The sequence below is a fragment of the Symphodus melops genome, assembly GCF_947650265.1.
Source record: "Symphodus melops genome assembly, chromosome: 20".
In the NCBI taxonomy this organism is placed as follows: domain Eukaryota; kingdom Metazoa; phylum Chordata; class Actinopteri; order Labriformes; family Labridae; genus Symphodus; species Symphodus melops.
This window is the reverse complement of record NC_136710.1, coordinates 11002535-11023012: the sequence shown is the minus strand read 5'-3', so window position 1 is coordinate 11023012 and position 20478 is coordinate 11002535. Positions and strand designations below refer to the sequence as shown.

The 20478-nt window shown below is 40.5% G+C and overlaps 1 protein-coding gene and 1 long non-coding RNA gene across 5 annotated transcripts in view; one reads left to right on the top strand and one right to left on the bottom strand.

Moving 5' to 3' along the window:
• Positions 1-20478, top strand: part of LOC306841557 — a 182914-nt gene that overhangs the window by 102452 nt on the left and 59984 nt on the right. The gene's annotated exons all lie outside the window — the stretch shown is intronic.
• arap2 (ArfGAP with RhoGAP domain, ankyrin repeat and PH domain 2) overlaps positions 3300-20478 on the bottom strand; it is a 140333-nt gene continuing 123154 nt past the window's right edge. The window contains 7 exon segments of the mRNA XM_079371509.1: positions 3300-4961; positions 5877-5996; positions 7838-7901; positions 11768-11803; positions 15594-15676; positions 16543-16676; positions 18292-18420. Of these exon segments, the coding sequence (XP_079227635.1) occupies positions 4662-4961; positions 5877-5996; positions 7838-7901; positions 11768-11803; positions 15594-15676; positions 16543-16676; positions 18292-18420 (866 nt within the window). The 3' untranslated portion in view covers positions 3300-4661.

Sequence of the window (20478 nt, the reverse complement as noted above, 5' to 3'; positions counted from 1 at the left end):
CTCCTCGTCTCTCTCTTTCTGTCATCACTGACTGTGTGAACACTAGATTCTGCTCAGATACTCTGCTACTGTACACCTCTGCATGTATGAGCGGTATGATTCAGAGCACACAGCTAACCAGTGGAGAGAGAAACCGTTAGATATTTAGTTTACCTTGAGGAGAAGGAAGAACTGCAGCAGTAAAAATACTCCTTTACAAGTTGGTTATCATATTTGCAGTCCCAAGGTTGAGGTACTTAAATATAATTGCTTCGGTCCATATAGTTTTGCCGTCTTGAAAACATGCAACAGGTTTTTTTATATTTTTGTGGTAGCACTGTAAATTTGATGGATTTATTAAGTTCTTTAGATATAATGATGAGCTATATGTTTGAAAGTATTACCTTGAAGCATCATTGGTTGCAACAATGGATGAAATTCAACCATTTATACAAAAATATAATGATTCATTTTTGTAAAAAAAAAAATAAAAAAAATAAAAAAGATATGATTCTAAAGATTTGGGGAATAGACTCGGGATCCATAGAATTCAAATGGAGTCGTCCATTTAAATTCATTTGTGTTGTTGCTACATTCTATTTATATTATGTAAAGATTATTCCTAACACTGATTTACCAACATGTTGGTCATATACAAATGTTACAGCTCTTTTTGTTTGAGCCACAGACTTGAATTTTTTGTAAATTAAATATGCAGATAGAAGTCAAATTGTGTTCATAAATGAACTAGCTCAGCTCTACCACATGAGGAATACTGTACGTGTTGTAAAGGAATGGTGTTGGACAGGAATTATCTTTGGATTCCAAAATTCACACAGGTTCCAGGTAATGAACAGTTCTAAAGACATGGACGCACCTGAGGCAAATGTACATACAGATCACAGTCTGAGGGATGTTGCAGAGGAGATAGAGAACGTATACAATTACATGGAGGTGATATGAAATGATAGTTTCGTGCAGAATTTTAGAGTGATTATCTAATGTCAGTGATAAATAACACTCCTGAAGAAAGAGGAATAAAACAAAGGCAAACCTCCGTAGACTGAAATGACTCAACAGGCCAATTAAAAAGGAACATATTCATTGCCACAGTTGCAATAAATACAGTAATATACTGTAAGTCATGCAGGCCAGGGATGAAAACACACATGCAAAGTGCAAACAAAGCCCTAATAAGAAATGCTCAGACCATGAATGCAAAAACGTGGTGGCTCTATGATTGGATTATAAGGACAAGAAACAAAGGACAAGCAGCCGGTATATGAGGCATAATGAAAATAAAATGTTAATATGAATCTTTCATGGAGGAACCTGTGCGACAATTGCCTACGTGTGCATTTTCAGACTGCTATACATAATTCAGCAGGAGGGTGCGACTTGAGACGAGGAGTTTATTTTTACATTTCACACGACGGTGGGGGAAAAAAAAAGAAAAGAAGTTGATGAAATCTTTGAATAAAAAGATGGTTTAATTACATATAAATAAGCTAAAGACACAACTATTCATGTTGAAATCCACATCTGGGCTAACGCTCCAGGAAATGTGAGCCCAGATGCCTGTTCTCTGCAGGTCTGCAATGATGCAATAAGACAGATGAGAAAAAAAAAACTGTTAGCACTTCAAGCAAGGAAAAAAACAACAATCATAATGCGTAATAAACCGGAATGCAATCTCTGCAATCATCATTAAACAACGATGATGTTTATCCCACATTTTTATTATCATATGACTCTTTTTTTCCCCCTCTATTTGCAGTATTATTTTAATAGCTTTCCTTCTGCAGTGGCACATATTTCCTCGCTGTAATTATCTGATGGAACCTGCTTTATTTGTCATTTCAAGCAATTACAGTATGAAAGTGACAATTTGCCCCACAAGATATTGATGCGTATATCTGTCTTCCTGTTAACTACTGACATAGAGACAGACACCGCTACAAACTGTTCCTGTGAAAAACACATGAAAGAGAATTTTCGAGCGAAAGCTATCAGCCAAAAAAGGCATTTTTATTTTTCACTGACTAACAAGATGAATCCATGAGAGAGCAGCATGGATTCTTTTGGAGCCATACATTCATGTTTGTCTTTTACTCTGACATTGCTACATTTGTACGGTATGTACTGTCATGAGGAAGTACATTTTGCTTCTATTATTTACATTCGCATCTATATTTAAAGGAAATAGAAAAGGTGATAATGGATTTGAAGTGTCTAAAGATCTGGTTCGTCCGTTCTTTTGGATTTAGGTTTTAAACATTAAAAACAGGAAAGAATCAGAAAAGACCAAGTACTTTGAGTTTTTTGTTGCATCTTTTATCACGAGAGGTACACTGGTTAGTCGCCTCTCAACTGGAAGGTCAAAGGTTCAATCCCCAGCTCCTGCAACCGCGTCTGAAGTGTCCTTGTGCATGACACTAACTGTAGCCGTGTATGGCTCACACTGCTTTGTAAAAGTGTGTATGAACTGAATTAGTTTAAACAGATGGTTTACATAGCAGCCTCTGCCATCATCAGGTGTGACGTGCGGTGTAAAAGAGTGCTTTAAGAAAGTCAGAAGACTAAAGTGCTTCAAGCTGAAGTCCACTTACCAAGTCCATTTTGCATGCTCAGGTTTCCGTTCACAGTACGTTGTTGTCCGAGCTGTATTGACCAAAGATGTTGAAGCAGGCTTTGGTGTATGCATGAAAAAACAGGTGGAATATTCTCGGACCTGATGACACACCAGCTCCTGTCTACGGTATTCTAAATATGATTTATTTGTCTATTTAGGCGAAGTGTTTAGCTTCCCTAATGACCTGAAAAGCTGCAGAATCCACCCTACATTTATAACAAACATTTAAGTAGTTTTCTTCTCCTTCTGGAAAGGCCTGAAAAAATAACAAATCTGCATCATGATATTGTTTGGATATTTTCCCTTTGTGACATCACAAAGGGCAATAACCCCTCCTTCAATTGGGGGACACTCCCACAGCTCTGTGTTTGTCCTGCCCTCTGAGTCTGCCTTCTCAGAGTAAACAATAGAGGAAGGATGCAACAAAGCCCAAGACAACCAAGCACTTTAAGAGGGGCGTGGTCAGACAAAGCTCATTTGCATTTAAAGCTACAGACACAGAAACAGTCTGTTCTGAGCAGAGCTGAAAAAGATAAAAGTTTATATGTATGATCAAATAACAATACACTTCACAGTAATGTTTTTGGGGGGCTCAGAGTCGTAAAAGAGGATAATATGTGACCTTAATGTCTGGCGATTGTATGATATCCTCTCTCAATAGAAAGTGAATAACAGAAGTCAGAGATCGGTTCTTCATGTCATCTATTTCAAAGGAGAAATGGTGAAATGGTAGCCTTATTTCAACAGTATGAAATTCAATCTACTTTTTCAACACCAGACTCTGACAGTGAATACTTACCTTACTCTTCTGAGGCAGAAATGTTATATTTTGACATTTAAAAAAACAGCTAATGTTTACAGGAGTTTGCTTAAATTAGCGAATAGCATTTTATCACAGACCTTTTTTCCACTTAATAGGTAGGTGTCTGTATACTAAGCCAAATGCAATTCATCAATTAGAATGGATGGTTTAGAGATAGATATAACATTTTTTATTATCTTTCATTCAAGTTACATCTGGTGACAGAAGTGCGAATTTGAATTGGGGCTAAAAAATCACTGCTAGCTATGAAACGGTTCCAGAGAAAACATTGATGGTAACTGTAAAAAACAGTGAGAAGAAAACACACTCTTGAAAAATAAATAATAATTCAGTGAGTAGAAAGTGTTCAACAAGCGCTCTGCTGTTTTTGGGCGGCTGACGTTGAAAATGTTTCAACCTTTCAGAAGGACGCTGTTGACGTCATTGGTGCTCTTGTTAAAATGTATTATTCTTTCCCTCTTTTAACCTCCTACCAATCACATCTTCTACTCACATTGTCTTTGCTCCGTGTCTGTTGGGGTTAAAAAAAGATCCCGAATAATAATAATAAAAAATAAAAAAACATGCAGTCAAAAGTGACAGAGCAGATTCTGTCATACAGCGGCCGTTAAAGGGACAGAACAGACGAGCAGCAGCGGGCACGGGGCCTACGTGTGCACATTTATAAATATTTAAAGTCTCTGCTAGGATGGTGCACTTTACACTTGATTTATATTTGCATCTACATTACATTCTATAACTATAGTCATAAAAATATATACATATTTACTCTAAGATCAACTGTGCTGTAAAAGGTTTGACTTGTCACATCACTTTTCTGGCGTCCAAGCAGCTTCTTTTTAAAGCCTGGAAACTTAAAAGCAAGCAGCAAAGCAGTTATGAAAACGTCTGAGGTTTGACCCCTGATTTTGTTCTTGTTATATTTTCTGGCATATGTATCACGCTTTGTAGTGCTTGGGTCAGCGCGCTGTCCAGCCGAGGTCTGCATGACCTCTCCATCGTCTCCTGCACCTGTTCTCCACTTCCCCCTCTGTCTACATCCCGTTATATAACCAAGTTCAAAATCGGTCTCCAGGATATGAATTCCTCTTATGAAAGCTGCTTACGTTCTGCAATGTGCTGTCTTTTTTTTTTTTGTCAGTCTCAACATCTCTCTTCACTCTTCAGCTCTGTAATGCTGGTCTGACCGTTCGAGGTACCTCTTATTTCTCCTGACTCCTCTTCCTGTCAATCATCGCTCTTGGCACTGCGGCCTGTCTTGCTCAGCACCAAGTGAAGTTCGTTCAGCAGATTATGCGGCATGATGGCCTCGCCGCCCAGGACAGGCCTCCTGCCGAGTGTCTTACAGCCGCTCTGGGGAGGGAGGGGTAAGGGCATGGGCTGCGAGTGTCGGCATGGAGACCTGGAGGGGAAGCGTTGAGGCTGGACCTCCGGGGTCTTTAGCGTGTTGTTCGGCTTCGGGGGGAGAGTGGTGGCTTTGGATGACCTCAGTTTGACGTCTTCAACTGAAGTCCTCCTGTCTGGCAGCTGGGAGAAAATACGGCTGTTAGAATGGACTGGACTTTTACTCTCTGTCCTAATATCAGCAAAGCTTATTGCGCTAAGATCTACAAAAGATATTTAGTTACTGATTAGGAGTAACAAGACAATACCAACAGATGATGACGTGATGCATGATTTGTTCTTCTGTTAGAAACTCACACTGTATCTGCCACAGTATTTCCTTCAGCAAACGTATCATGAGGCTGGGTTCACCATACGATTTTAATCATGGAGTATTTGGAGGTTTTTTTTTTGTTTTGCCTTTAGTGGACAGGACAGCTGAAGAGGTCCAGGAAATGTCAGGAGGAGAGAGAGAAAGGGCCGAGCCCTGATCTGAACTTGGACGAGGACTGTCGCCTTTGCACATTGGATGCGAATCAGGCGGACCGGTGCTTCACATGTGCCTCCTAGTGCCTCTATGTTTGGATGTCTAAAGCTTTGCAGTGTGGCAACCGTTTTTACTTGCTGCATCATGACTGAGTAGTTTATCCGACTCATCCTACATTTGCTCACTTGTCGGCGATCACCTCATGTCTCGTCCAGCTGTTTTGATTGAAGACGCTTTAAAATCTCATCTTGTTTTTACAGTTACCCTTATCATACAAGAGTATAAAAAAGACTGAGAGCTCCCTCTACTGGTTGAAACAGCTACTGCAATGAGTATTTTTGTCAAGTCAATTTAAATGGTCCACATTTGTATCCATTTTTCATTTTGAAAGTGATATATGTAACTTTCAAGCTTTCTTTACTTTCAAGGTGTCTTTACAGCTTATGAACTTGAAGTAGTTGTTGAGATATTTCAGAGCTTGACAAACTAACACATTGACAGTAGAGCCCAACAAACACGACGCTACAGAGATAATAGTTTTATCATATTGATAAAAAAATAACACTTCACACCTGTTTGCTTGAGTTGTGTGGTGGGATCTTCTGGCCGTCCGTCACAGCTCCCCCTGTGGACAATTTGTGATCTGCAGCTTCTTTTGCGTCGAGGCTTTTTAAGAAAATGTCGGACCCATACTGCGGACACACAACACACAGCCTGAATTAGCAGTGCAGTAATGTACAAGTATTTAAAAAAACAAAACGTTATAATGTTAATATTATAATGAGAACAAAAACGTGGAGATGCTTGTATGCCTTCTAAAGGTCCACATTTTTGGGAGCCACTTTTCTTTGCGCTGCAGAAGGCCTCAAAATAAAACAACTTCAAGTAGAGCACAGTTGCTGTGACTATGCAGGATGTCTAGATATAAATGGATGTTGGCCAGACGAGCACAAGCATCTAAAAATATGGAGAAGTCAGAGGGTGACGATCCTCCGTTCCATCACAGCGATCCGACTGTTTTGCGCTCTCTGGCTAAACTTTCTCTTTAACAATGTCTCCTTTTATATCACTGTGACCCGCAGACCTACACAACTATCTCTCTTTAACAAATCCTTATTTCATCACAGCTCGGACTCGTCCTTGGACCTTTCTCAACCCCCCCACAACCCTTCCAAAGCTCACCCCCACCACCCATCTCAGGCAGCTTGCTTTAAAAAAATGAGGTCCTCCATTGGTAGTTGCTATGGAAACTGTCAGCGCACAATACTCAGTAATAAGTAAGAGAAGGGAAATCAAGACCACTGAAATGTTCTCTGTCTACTTTTCTCATCTGCACTTTCTCTCTGCCCTTCCCATAAAGTCCTGTGTCCTTCCCAGAAGCCCCGGTGTTGGAAGCTGACAATCCTGATATTTAGCGGATTCTGAGGCGGAGGGGGAGAATCCTAATATTTTTAGCCGGCTCCAGTCCTGTTATAGATTTAGCTGTTGCAGAGCAAAGAGTTCTGCAAAGAGCAGAGTAAAGTCACCGAAGCCGCAGAAATAAACACCTTGAAACAACGGGCAAAAATTGGCTTTCTCTTTAGATCAGTCTCCTCACTGACAGCGTTGCCCTTTTTACTCGTGAACCCCAAAACCAAAGGCACTAAAAGGCTTTTACAGTAAGCACCTGTGATAAACAATACTTTTTTTTTTTTTTTTTGCAGACAGGTTCCCATAAAGGAAGCCGAGCTGAGAGCAAACACTGATTAAACAAGATGAAAAAAAACAACACAGAGCCGTGAAAGCTGAAGATGCAGCGAGGTTTTTAAATTACGGATGAGCGTGGCGCTGGAGTTCTGCTGATTTATTTGGAAATGAGCAGAAAATAGACCATAGATTTAGTCTAATGAGGGAAGAAGAGGGTGATTCCACTATTAAGTAGTTAGGAATGAATATTAGAAGGAGAAAAAAATATGACACATCCGTCGCTGCTCTCTCTGTGTTTGCTCTGCCTTGCATTATTTATGCCATATGTGCTGTGTCAGCGACTGACAGCAACAACACTTAGCTGTATCTCGCGGCTAAGTACCACAATGCGATTGTTATGGTCGCCTTGACCTTATTCTCACAGCTTTTCCGCATGAAGTGATTTATGTTATTGCTGAGTGACCTCGAAAACTTTACACTTCTTCCCCTGTTTTTGTATTTCATCTGCCTAACTGCGAATGGGAATGGATGATTGGGATAAATATGATTTATCATATCTCCTTGCTCTGAGATATGGATTGTAAAAGGTGATTCATTCCGGCCGTAATCGAGCGTATTTTTCATCCCAATACGTTGGGATGTGGCCACAATGTGCATGTCACATTCGGTGATATTTTTGTGAGCTTGCAGCACAAAAGTAAAAGGTTTAAAAAGAGAGAGAGAGAGAGAGGATACATAAACTTCTCCTGCACTCCCAAAGTCGCTGCACGCTCTGCTTATCTCATTGCTTGGTAAAGCTTTTTGCATGAGTGCACTCTTAACATCTCTCTGCTGCACGTCACCTTACCTTCATCCTGATGATGTGTGTCACCCAGCTGACCTGCGCCTCCCTCTTCTCGCAGCAGAAATGCCTGAGGAGGAAAAAGCTCGGTCACAGGAGTCGCTGATTTTCACCGCATCATTTTCACACTAATTATAACCAGGTGACTGGATTGGATGCAGCATCTTCTCAGGGGACAGTTCATTGATCAATAGGAATAAATAGACTTGATGGTATGTGGGCAGATATAACCTATGATTACATGAACCTGCTGGGGTAGAGTACGCCTTTGCAGCACTTCTTAGTGCTGTTAGACAGACAGAGACATCAGATACTCTCGATCTGTACAGTAGTCCGTTTTCTGGGTTCAGTTCACTTGTTCATATATTGTTCAGTACCAAACTATAAGTTCACTCAAAATTGACTCGCTGTAAACTAGATGAACTCTCCTTTCAAAGTTTTTATTGCTTTTATTCAACCGTTTACTTTCTTCGCTTTCCCTTTCATCAAAACTGATTTATTCCAAAAAGCCGCCCTGAAGACACAGGGGCCCAATGGTAGACATTAAAGGTCACATATTAAACTTCTTTTCAACCAGTTTAAATAAGCCTTGGAGCTTCTCAAAACAAGGCTGTGGAGTTGTTTTGTTCTAAATCTACTCTGATCCTGTATTTAATCATGCCCATACACCGCCCCTATTTCAGCCCTGCTCATAACAGACTGTTTCTGCGTCTGTAACTTTAAATGCAAATTAGCTGTTTGGCCACGCCCCTCTCTGGGAGGGCTTGAGCGGCTCAGGCTTTACGCACCATGCCCTATTGTTAACGGTGAGAAAGCAGAACTAACAACGAGCTGTGGGAGTGTCACTCAGTGGGGGAGGGGTTACTGCCCTTTGTGATGTCACAAAAGGCTGGGTCAACCTTTTTGCTGAATCTAAAACTAACTACTAGGGTTGTCAAATGAGGAGCATGTTGAAAAACAATGAAACTATATTTTCTATTTCTATTGTTTCAAATAATCAAAAGTTTGAATTTCAAATTTGAAATAAAAATGTTTGAGATTTTAATTAAAATGCTTGGACTGCTTTAAGCTGAGAGCAATTGAGAGAATTTTTTTTTTCATTTTTAAATACATCAGGGCCTTCTGGTTATGGATCAGAAAACTAAATGAAAACAGCTAAAAGGTAAAAAGGGCGGATGTTACTTTTGACTCATCCACTTAGCTGTCGGAGAGATTTTTAAAATGAAATGTGACATTTAAAGATGCAGCAGTTTCGTCTTGTCCATCACTGTGAGTACAGAGACACTGCCGAGGCTTATCCCCTGTTTGCCGAAAAATAGCATATAATTAATTGCGCTAAAAAATGACTGCATTCATTTTGGATCTTAATTAATCACAATCAACTAGTTAACGCTAGTAGTCCTATTAGCTCAGTATACTATATGGTATTGATAGTTTTGCGGTGTGGGGTGTGGATTGTTACTGTTATTACTACATAAGTATATGTTGTATATGAATGAGATCATTTTTCGCGAGAGCAAATATGTGTTAATTGCTAGCATGGCTAAATGAAACAAAAACATTCTTAATTAGTTTGTCCCAATATCAAAAATGCTAGCATCACTTCAGTAACAACATTTGTCAACTTGACTGTAGCTCTCTTAGGCCTTGTTCACATTGCACCTCCAAATCTAAATTTTCAGCTCATCCAGATTGTATGTGGTTTGATTTTTTTTTTTCATCACAAAAAGCCACATGAGATCCGATTTTTCCAAATCTCATTCAAACCACGTGAGGATGTGGGTTCAAATCTGATTCAAATCTGATTCCTACAGATCCGACTCAATCTGAACGTCTGCTGTCCATGGGCTGATGTTAAAATTGTTTGCATCAGCAATTATTAATCTTCTCTATCATCCATTTTGCTGTTGTTTTTGCTGGGCGTTACCTGTCACCATAGAAACCAATGTGGATCAGACCACGTCAATATGGATCTGGTCACTTGCGATTTGTAATGTGGACAGTCAGTCAGTTAGATCAGATTCTGATCAGATTTGGGGAAAAATCAGATTTTGGCGGCAGACTGAACAAAGCCTAACTGTGAGAGCAGATCATGTATAAAAGAAGAAACACATATACACTCAACAAAAATATAAACGCAACACTTTTGTTTTTGCTCCCATTTGTCATGAGATGGACTCAAAGATCTAAAATTCATTCCAGATACACAATATTACCATTTCTCTCAAACATTGTTCATAAATCTGTCTAAATGTGTGATAGTGAGCACTTTTGCTTTGCTGAGACAATCCATCCCACCTCACAGGTGTGCCACATCAAGATGCTCATCAGACACCATGATTAGTGCACAGGTGTACCTTAGACTGTCCACAATAAAAGGCCACCCTGAAATGTGCAGTTTTTGCTTTATTGAGGGTCTGGGGACTCAGAACCAGTCAGTATCTGGTGTGACCACCATTTGCCTCATGCAGTGCAACACATCTTCTTCGCATAGAGTTTATCAGATTGTCAATTGTGGCCTGTGGAATGTTGGTCCACTCCTCTTCAATGGCTGTGCGAAGTTGCTGGATATTAGTGGGAACTGGTACGCGCTGTCGTATACGCCGGTCAAGCACATCCCAAACATGCTCAATGGGTGACATGTCCGGTGAGTATGCTGGCCATGCAAGAACTGGGACATTTTCAGCTTCCAAGAATTGTGTACAGATCCTTGCAACATGGGGCCGTGCATTATCTTGCTGAAACATGAGGTGATGTTCATGGATGTATGGCACAACAATGGGCCTCAGGATCTCATCACGGTATCTCTGTGCATTCAAAATGCCATCAATAAAATGCACCTGTGTTCTTCGTCCATAACAGATGCCTGCCCATACCATAACCCCACCACCACCATGGGCCACTCGATCCACAACATTGACATCAGCAAAGCGCTCACCCACACGACGCCACACACGCTGTCTGCCATCTGCCCTGAACAATGTAAACCGAGATTCATCCGTGAAGAGAACACCTCTCCAACGTGCCAGACGCCATCGAATGTGAGCATTTGCCCACTCAAGTCTGTTACGGCGACGATCTGGAGTCAGGTTAAGACCCCGATGAGGACGACGAGCATGCAGTTGAGCTTCCCTGAGACGGTTTCTGACAGTTTGTGCAGAAATTCTTTGGTTATGCAAACCAATTGTTTCAGCAGCTGTCTGAGTAGCTGGTCTCAGACGATCTTGGAGGTGAACCTGCTGGATGTGGAGGTCCTGGGCTGGTGTGGTTACACGTGGTCTGCGGTTGTGAGGCCGGTTGGATGTACTGCCATATTCTCTGAAACGCCTTTGGAGACGGCTTATGGTGGAGAAATGAACATTCAATGCCCGAGCAACAGATCTGGTTGACATTCCTGCTGTCAGCATGCCAATTGCACGCTCCCTCAATGCTTGCGCCATCTGTGGCATTTTGCTGTGAGACAAAACTGCACATTTCAGGGTGGCCTTTTATTGTGGACAGTCTAAGGTACACCTATGCACTAATCATGGTGTCTGATGAGCATCTTGATGTGGCACACCTGTGAGGTGGGATGGATTGTCTCAGCAAAGCAAAAGTGCTCACTATCACACATTTAGACAGATTTATGAACAATGTTTGAGAGAAATGGTAATATTGTGTATCTGGAATGAATTTTAGATCTTTGAGTCCATCTCATGACAAATGGGAGCAAAAACAAAAGTGTTGCGTTTATATTTTTGTTGAGTGTAGATTCATTGAACATAGTCTATTCACTTTGTCTAGCTCCCCTACTTACTCACTTGGATATAACAATCTTTTTTTTACTTTTGAAATCTCTGCAACACATGAGTCTTTCTGTTAAGAGAGGTTTGGAAGTGAAAAGGGTAAAAGTCAGACTCATCAATAATGAAATGGAGAACCTCTGCACGCACTCACCATTGTTGTTTATCAGAGTAGACAGTGAAGCCCCAGCTGTTAAACAAGAAAAAGACAGGTCACACTTTTTAGAGTTCGCGCCTGCAAAACTGAAACTTACCATGTCCTTTACACCGCCTTCGCTGAAAGATGTACGTTAAAAACACGCTTTCTAAAAAGACACATGGAATATTAAAATACAGAGCCCCAGAACAGATCAGACCAGTTATTAAAATGTAATAAAAGCCTCAAGTCCATTTTGCTGTGAGAGTCACTGAATCTCTGAAACGTTGTTTTTTAAGTAGTAGAATTACTGTGTTGTAACATTGCATGGCAGCTGTGCCCCCCCTTTCTATTTGCCATGTATTTCAGTTTTTTCATAGTGCTGTAAACACATGCTTCATGTGTTGCTTTAAATGATATATTGACTGATTGTAGTGAATTGGAAAAGAGAGTTTAGCCTCCAGCAATTATTGAGTACCTGAATCTCAAGTAGAAAAACAAGAACTTTGTAAATGGTCCGACTTACTCTCCACCAAGGATTTAGTTAAAAGCTAAACACAGATCCCACTTCCCACACTGCAACATTCTTTCAGTGCTTAAAGATAGAGTCAGAAGCGTTTTCCTGATAAATTAGGCCTCCATACATTAGCATCAGTGACTGTCTGTACAGAGGCTGTCCTCCATTGGAACGTTGATGTTTTAGTTGACGCTGGATGTTTCTGGATGGGGAGATCTCGCCTATGATCTCTGTCTAGCAGGTGATTTTGGGAGTTGATGGCATTGAGCGACTGGATGGGACTCAAAACTGTGAACACTGCGTAGTGGACATAGCGGCAAAGAACAGAAAACGACAAAAGTGGATAAAGCTTGTTTTCAAGTTGAGGGTGAACCGTGGTTTGGCAGAGTTGGCCTTCTTTCTGTTGGACCGGCAGTTGCCAAACACTGGCAGTTAGCTTGTGCTAGCTGGCTAAATTATCAGTGTTTCCATCACAACAAATGTATCATTCTCAGGAAGCTAGCAAGTGTACGTATACGCAGGAAATGTACTCTAACTTTGTTGCTTGTGACGATGAGCCCAGGAGGAGGGGCCATTTTTAAACGTTGTGTTTACAAACTGTTACCTTTTCAAAGGAGTATCCATTTGGAATATACATTGTGTATACATGTACATACATCTGTTTCAGTGGGAATGGAGAAGCTGTTGCTGAACAGGAGAGGAGAAGTGAGGAAAGAACAAAGGGAAAGTGGGTGCAGAAAGAGAGAGAGAGCGAGAGAGCCTGCAGCCTGGAGCACCACTCCTGTGAGTTAAGGCAGCCGATCCAACCACGCAGTAGGCCGCTCACAGACAGACCTCTACCTAATGAGGTGCTTGAGCGCTGCCTCTCCTAACCCTCTCACTACCACGCTCTCAGCACTCCGTCTTTATTTCTTTATTCGCCGTGTCACTTCTCCCGCAGCCCACTCAACAGTGTATCTATGATTCCACGCTGTATCATTCTCTCCTTCTGCCCCCCCACCCCCCCTCTTTCATAACACTTTCTCACTCTTATCCACTTTTTTTTTTTTTTTTTAAACCCCCCCTGAAGGACGACAGGCAGCAAACCAGACTAATTTGTCATGCTTCCCCCAGACGGTGAAATTCCGACATGGGCAAAATTATGAGGAATTAATGTGTAATATTGGCTTTGGCTTAAAAAAAAATATATTTCCTCTTTGTTTGACCAACAAGACCTGGAAAGAGGTTGGCATGTGTCATAAATTATAATCACGGAAAAACCATTAAAATAAAAAAAGGAGCTGCAGTGTTTTCTATCCGGACAAGCTGAGGTTCATAATTTGTATTTGTTAAAACGCAATTACATTTAATCAATTGTACTACAGCAAAGAAAAAGGGGTCAGGGGTATCTGCTGGTGATGTTCAACTTTGAGGGAAGAGAAAATGCGATTTATCTTTTTTTTTAGGGGACAAATAGAGAAAAAACTGTTGCACACAATTATGGAAAAAAAATACACTTTGAAACAAACCGCAGCAAAGCTGAATAACAGCGGTTTGTCTTAATAACACAGGAGGTTGTACTCGCTCGGAAAATGCAGGAGTTATTTCGACCCTAATGAGTCACGTTTGACCACATTCATAAAGCAGCCATGTTTCTTGCAACAGAAATAAAACAACAGAAAATAGTTTGATTTATTGCACCAAATACGCCAGCAGGGGTACGACAAGTATACAAAGAGCAGAGGACTGGGCTCATTATTGTTGATTGACCCGAGGATGTCAACCTCCTGTGATTTGACTGCGTAGAGAAGCAGGTGTAAAGGAAAAAGAGAAAGAGGAAGAAAAAAAAAAACCTGTGTTAATGTGGTTTTATTGGCTGCCCACGGAGGGAGAGAGACTCGCCGCAGCAGGGCGATCAACAAGGGTTTCTGTAATATGCGCATGGCAATGAAAACCACTTTGCTGATGGAAACACAGAATATTGCAGCAAATGAATAAATGCACATAAATTGCATTTTACAGAGGCTGGGGGAAACTCAAACCCCAAGCTAGCCGACTGAATTTATATCATATGTTATATTTTGCGGCTTATAGCAGATGCACGTTCCTGCAGTGGTTTAGCAGCTGAGTCATTTCAGTTAGTTTCTTTTGATGCATTTTCAGAAGTAATCTCACCAAAAGGGCACATTTATTTAACTTTATTTGTTTAACACATAATGGATCTTATTGTGAAGGATTTCAGCCCTGTATCATTCTCTAACCACAGAGGATGATTGTTCTCTTCGATGTTATCCATCAGCCTCAGTCAAACTGTCAAAACACAAACACGTTCATAGCTTTGACTACTTCCCACCACATTTTTTTAAAGGTTTGTTTCGGTGTCTTTGTTTAGAGATAGGATGGTGGATAGAGTTAGAAATCAAGGAGAGAGGGGGGGGGGGGGGGGGGGGAGGAGGAGGAGGAGGAGTCACAGGTCAGATTCGAACCATGGCCGCCTGCTCGGAGGGCTGAACTCGAATAATAATGTTGAAAGACTGAGCGAAACATCTCTAACAGTGGACGGTGTCCTGTGGTTAAACTAGGACGACAGGAGATCAAGTTGAGGACATTCTTTAAAAGAAATGTCTGCATGTTTCTCACAAGAAGTGTCATTGGTCCAACACTGACCTACACTGGAATGTGGGGATATTTGTGTGTGCAATTGGAGACAGTCCACTGTATTAAGGTTTTTTTAGAATATGTTGTATTGTAGGTTTAAGGAGGCGCAATGTGCCACTGTGGTCAAATCAGCAAATCAAACTTCATGTAGATTTTAAATAATTAGCAGTCACTCTTCGAAAAAAGTCAACTTTGTTTCTTTCTTTTTTACTTTGACAACCTTTCTACAGTATTCTTCTGTTGAAAATGTCAGATCCACACATTGAGATTGTTTACGGTGGATGGAGAAAGGTGAACTAGCCGGAAGGATCCAAAGTTTGAGTTTTATCTATTTAAAAGTTCAACAGAATTCTGAATGGTTTGCTCGTTGACTTTTATTCAAATTTAAGGAATTCAATTCAACTATATATATTTTTTTTATTAGTCTGTTCATATGAAATGTTGTATTTTTCAGTTTCAAGTAGGGCGGTCAAATTAGCCAATCGTGCACGTTGTTTGTTTTTCTTGTAAAGCGACAACAGCAACTGTGTCAAAGATTGAAAATGTATTTGTTTACAGCTGATGAGCTAACAGGGAGAAACAAACTAACAGAAATTTAAGGTTGGAATAATCCGACATCAATCTTCTTTTTACCAAAAGAAATGGGAAATTTAAGGAATGGACCTTTAGTTAAAGGTTTTGTGTGTTTACCTGGTTGGAGGTTTGAGCTTCTTCCTCAGGCCGAGGTAACATTTCACAGAGTGTAGCTGGATTGCTTTCTCGGCTTTAGTGCACTACAGGAAGAAGACGGCCAGTTTGGATTTTTTTTCGATGAACAAAGTATGGAAGGGAGAAAAAAAAAGTATGACAAGTTAAACTCAGCTTTATGAAACACCAACACAACAATCAATTGAAATCATTAGCAGCAAACTTTTGTCTTCAACCTGACAACAAAGAGCCCAGAACAAAGAAGAAAAGAACAAAAGGAACAAAATCAAGGTTGTGAGGCTGCCTCCGACACCCCCGCATCACCATCCACCACCCAATCTCTGTTTCATCCAACTTAATTTGTGCTAAATACAGACCTGGCAATAATTGTAGAGGCCAAAGAATATCAATTAAATCTCAGTAACACTTCTAATTTCCTTTGTATTTAACGCAGCAATTAGGCACAGTCTCCTGCAACCTGATATTTAGAAACGCTCCCAGTAAAGGCACCCACCCCCACAACGCCACCACTCACCATTCCCCCTACCGCTAGAATTACTGCGCCTCCATCAATTATTAACATTTCTTCACACTCCTTGTGTTATTTTTTTCTTTTCCAAATCCCATGTTTTAGCTGCAGAAATGTGCTGAAAAGAAAAAAAGCCCTCCAGGGATCTCGGGCCCTGCTGGTCCTTTCTGAAGCACACACAGTTTTCCTCTTCATTTTCAAGAGCGAGTGGGAAGTCCGCCGTTATGGTTATGTTGTATTTTGCGGTCATGGTTTTGAAACTCGGATCCAAGAGATGGCCAAGTCATCAGGGAGATGAAATTAACACGTTTCTATAAGCTTTGAAACGCTTTGAAACGATACAGTCGCTCTCTTGTTTTCCCACCACTCGCCTGTCAGCAGTCGATGTGGCATCAGATAAAGCTGAAATAAAAGTGTCCTTACTTTGATATCTCTGTAGAGCAGCAGCTTCTCAGCACGGAGGACAACATATTTGTCCTGGAACTTGTGCCCCGACAGCAGCTTTGAGGATCCATCGCTGAACTTCAGATAGTCGCCTTTTATAAACTGCTTTTGGTCTGTTGTAAAGTGCAAAGAAAGTCAGTTAAAGACTAACAGTTATTGCATGGTGTAATCAATGAAGTATTCTTACATCAATGTAGATAACAGATTTGACACATAAGGCAAGTTAAAGTTACATGTCTATAATCATCAGTTTTCAGCTTCAGCTTTTTGTTGTTGCTTACAGCATGATTTCTTCATCATTTGAAAGGTGTTTAGGGTTTGAATTAAAGCTCCTGTGAGGATTTTTTAGCTGGTTATAAAAACACCTGCAAAAGATGCTGAAGCATTGCCATGGCCCATGGAAGTAAAAAACAACACTATCAGTAATAACACTAGCTCATTCTGTATTTTGTAATCAATGGATGCAACTGTGTCACATGAAGTACACTTGTTTTTATCAGTATTCTATTTTATTTCTTTTCTTTTTTTTGGGGGGGGGGGGGGGGGGGGGGGGGCTTTATTTTTAGAGATAGGACAGTGAATAGAGTTGGTAATCAGAGAAAGAGATTAGGAAATGAACCAAAGGTTGGATTTAAAGCCTGCCAGGAGGGGCGTGCGCGATAACCACTCGATACCTGCGCGCCCCTGTATTTAGTAGTTTTTTTTATTTTGTCTTATCTTGAGTTTTAATCAATTTGTTCACAACAAAAACATGTTTCTCTTGGGAACATCCTTACTCTAAACCCATGACAGCTGGGACTGGCTCCAGTCAACAAGTGGTGCAGATGATGGATGAATGGAAGCGACCTAAGTTAACATCGTTTTACCATGTTGAACAGTGAAGGTCTAAAGACGAGGAATCTATGTTGACTCTATTTTTTCAGATGTTTTTGTGGCTTTTTTGTGCCTTTATAACAGAGACAGGACAATCAGGACCAAAAGGAGTGAGGAATGACGTGGGAAAGAAACCACAAGTTGGATCTGAACCTGGGCCACCCGCTTGGACTATAGCTTCTATACATGTTGCGCACGCATTAACCACTAGGATACTGGCGCCCCGGTCTTGGTGTGCAGTTAAAGGGTTGCTAAACAAAGTATGTTATATTAAAAGAGTGGGAAAAACAAAAGCCAAAGCTTTAGCCAGGACGTTTTCAGTCAGTTTAATCCCAAAATGTATTTATTGGTAACTTTAATGTCAGAATTTCAATGTAGTTTCCCATCCATGCATCAACCCAACAATTCATCCATCCATCCATCCATTCAACCCAACAATTCATCCATCCATCCAAGCCAACTATTCATCCATCCAAGCCAACAATCCATCCATCCAAGCCAACAATTCATCCATCCATCCATCCAAGCCAACAATCCATCCATCCAAGCCAACAATTCATCCATCCATCCATCCAACCCAACAATCCATCCATCCATTCATCACTATCAGATTTGGCAAATTTCAAATATATCCATCCATCGGCAAATTTGGCTATGATGCATCTCAATTTATCTAATCAATATGTTTTTAAAAGAAATGTTTCTCTACAACTGGTTTCTTGTTTCACCTTCTTATGCTAACTAGTTTCCATTCTATCGAGATTGCATTTAATAGCGTGTATGATACAGTTGACATCCAAACATTTCTACTGGTCAAATAACAACCTGATCCTCAACACAGAAGTTATACTTCACCTTTCCCATCCTCCTCTCTTTTGGCCTCTGAAAACTTCTTGAGAACAAGATAAGCAGAGCTGGGGTAGTCCAGGTTACTCCACTCCAGCACCTGCTCCAGAATTTTCTCACAGTGGTGCAGCGGTCTCTCTGTTCAAAAATATAAAGACATGAGGTCAGTGGGAAGGGGAAGTGATTGGCAAGTGAATCTGCCAGGAAATAAAGAGCAATGGTCAAACAGAATTGGTTGTGTAAAAGAAGTCAACTGCAGCAACCAATGCACTTTGTCTTCTGGTCTTATTCAAATTAAAAATGCATGAAACACAATCACATCCTCATAAAACCTCCATGACTAATTCCAGTTAACCAAATAACTAAATTATGTTGTTGTTCTCGCCATTTTCATCACAAAGCAGTTTAAATTATCTCCAGCATATCAGGAGCTGATTATAAAAACACACTCATGTGCAAAATAGCCCTATTATCTCTTCCTAATTGGTGCACAGGGTACATGCTATCAGCCCCGCCAAAATAAAAGTGGGTAATTTGTGTACCAGCACCCCTGCTCTCTCTTCCCTCCCTTGTTTTTCATAACCGAAGGAGGTAAAAAGCGGCACAATAGCATAACTTATTCATAGCTGGGCTTATCTTCTCTGTGAAATCTCTGCAGACCACGGCCATGGAATTAGTTCCTCATTTCCCAACAAATATTAGCTCCCCCCTTTTTTCTGCCTATTGTCCTGGCTAACTGTGTTTATCTGTCGCTATCCTCCAAAATGGCTAATTAAAGCACTTCCTCCCCCCTTCTTTATGGTTTTATGAGCAAAACCTGTCACGCTTCCGCCTTCAAAATAACTTGTGTTTACTCTTTTACAGACATTGTCTCGGCATGGAAAATATGCTGAAACGACGGCAGATATATTCAGTATTCAACACACTTTTTTTCCCCTTTTCTTTTTTTTTTTTTAGAGGAGGACGACTTGTCCTCTGTAACTTTGTAGGGAGGAAAAACAAACACACGAGTGCCACCTAAACTCTCAGTGAACTGATGAAAAGTGCACGTGGACCGCCAGCTAAGCAACTCCTGCGACAAATCTCAACTTTGACTTCCCCTTGCTCGCTTGCTTTTCCTTGATCAAATGCAGGTGTGTGCTGTGGGCGCATGGTAATGTAAGATGAGGAGGGTCAGCGCCCCATGTCGATCACGCGAGGAATACGAAGGCAATTTAAGACACATGAAGGTTGGAATGATTAATTAATGTGCATTTTATCAGAAGTGACGAGGCTCAGCTAATTTCTCAGTGTGTTTCCATGTTCATGGACACCAGTTCATTAGAGAGATTGTATAATAGTCCAATCAGAGGGTGAACAGATGACAGGAAGGGGGGTCTTTGTATGTGCTAGTTTATATGATGAATCAGTTACTAATAGGAGGACATTTACGGTAAAGGTGTAACTGTTATGTGATATGGGATTTGATCGGGCCTGAACCAAAGAAGGTTTTTTCACATCAAAATCTAAAAGAGAAAGAAATTCAGGTGTCTGTGTTTGCATCACAGACACCTGGAGCAATATAGGGTAACTTTAATGTGAAAATAAAATATTCAGTATGATTTTAGAGGTCATATAATAAAAGCTTTGAATTGTTACGTTTATACAAAATACAGGCTAAAACAGCCTTTAAATACAGGACTTAATGTCACTCCTTGTTTGAGAGAAAGGAGATTATATTTGCTGGTAAAAGATGCTTTTTTCAATTGATTAAATAAAAAGGACACTTTTCAATGCCTTAATAAAAGATTCAAAGATGTGAAATGACAGGGCTTGTAGTACAAGTGTCAATGTTTGCAAAACATTCAACATTTCCATTTCAACACTGATTTAACAGCAGGAAGTGTTAATTAGGGAAACACCTGTGTCGGACACACGGCTCTGAGCTCTGGAGCAGATTTGACTCAATTAAAGCTCCTGTCAGGGTTTTTAGCCAGTACTGAAAGTTAATAAGTTAATCATGTCTTCACATGAGCTAAAAAAAAATAAATAAGGACGAGACCAGCAGCATTGAGATAGATGATTTAGATTTGATTTTGTTAATAGCTGAAACCACTGTCGCACGGTAGGTGTCAGACAAAGATATGCAAACACCTACAGAACAGATTCACAGAGAGTGATTAACTATTAAAAAAAAGCAAATCAAGAATGTTTGTT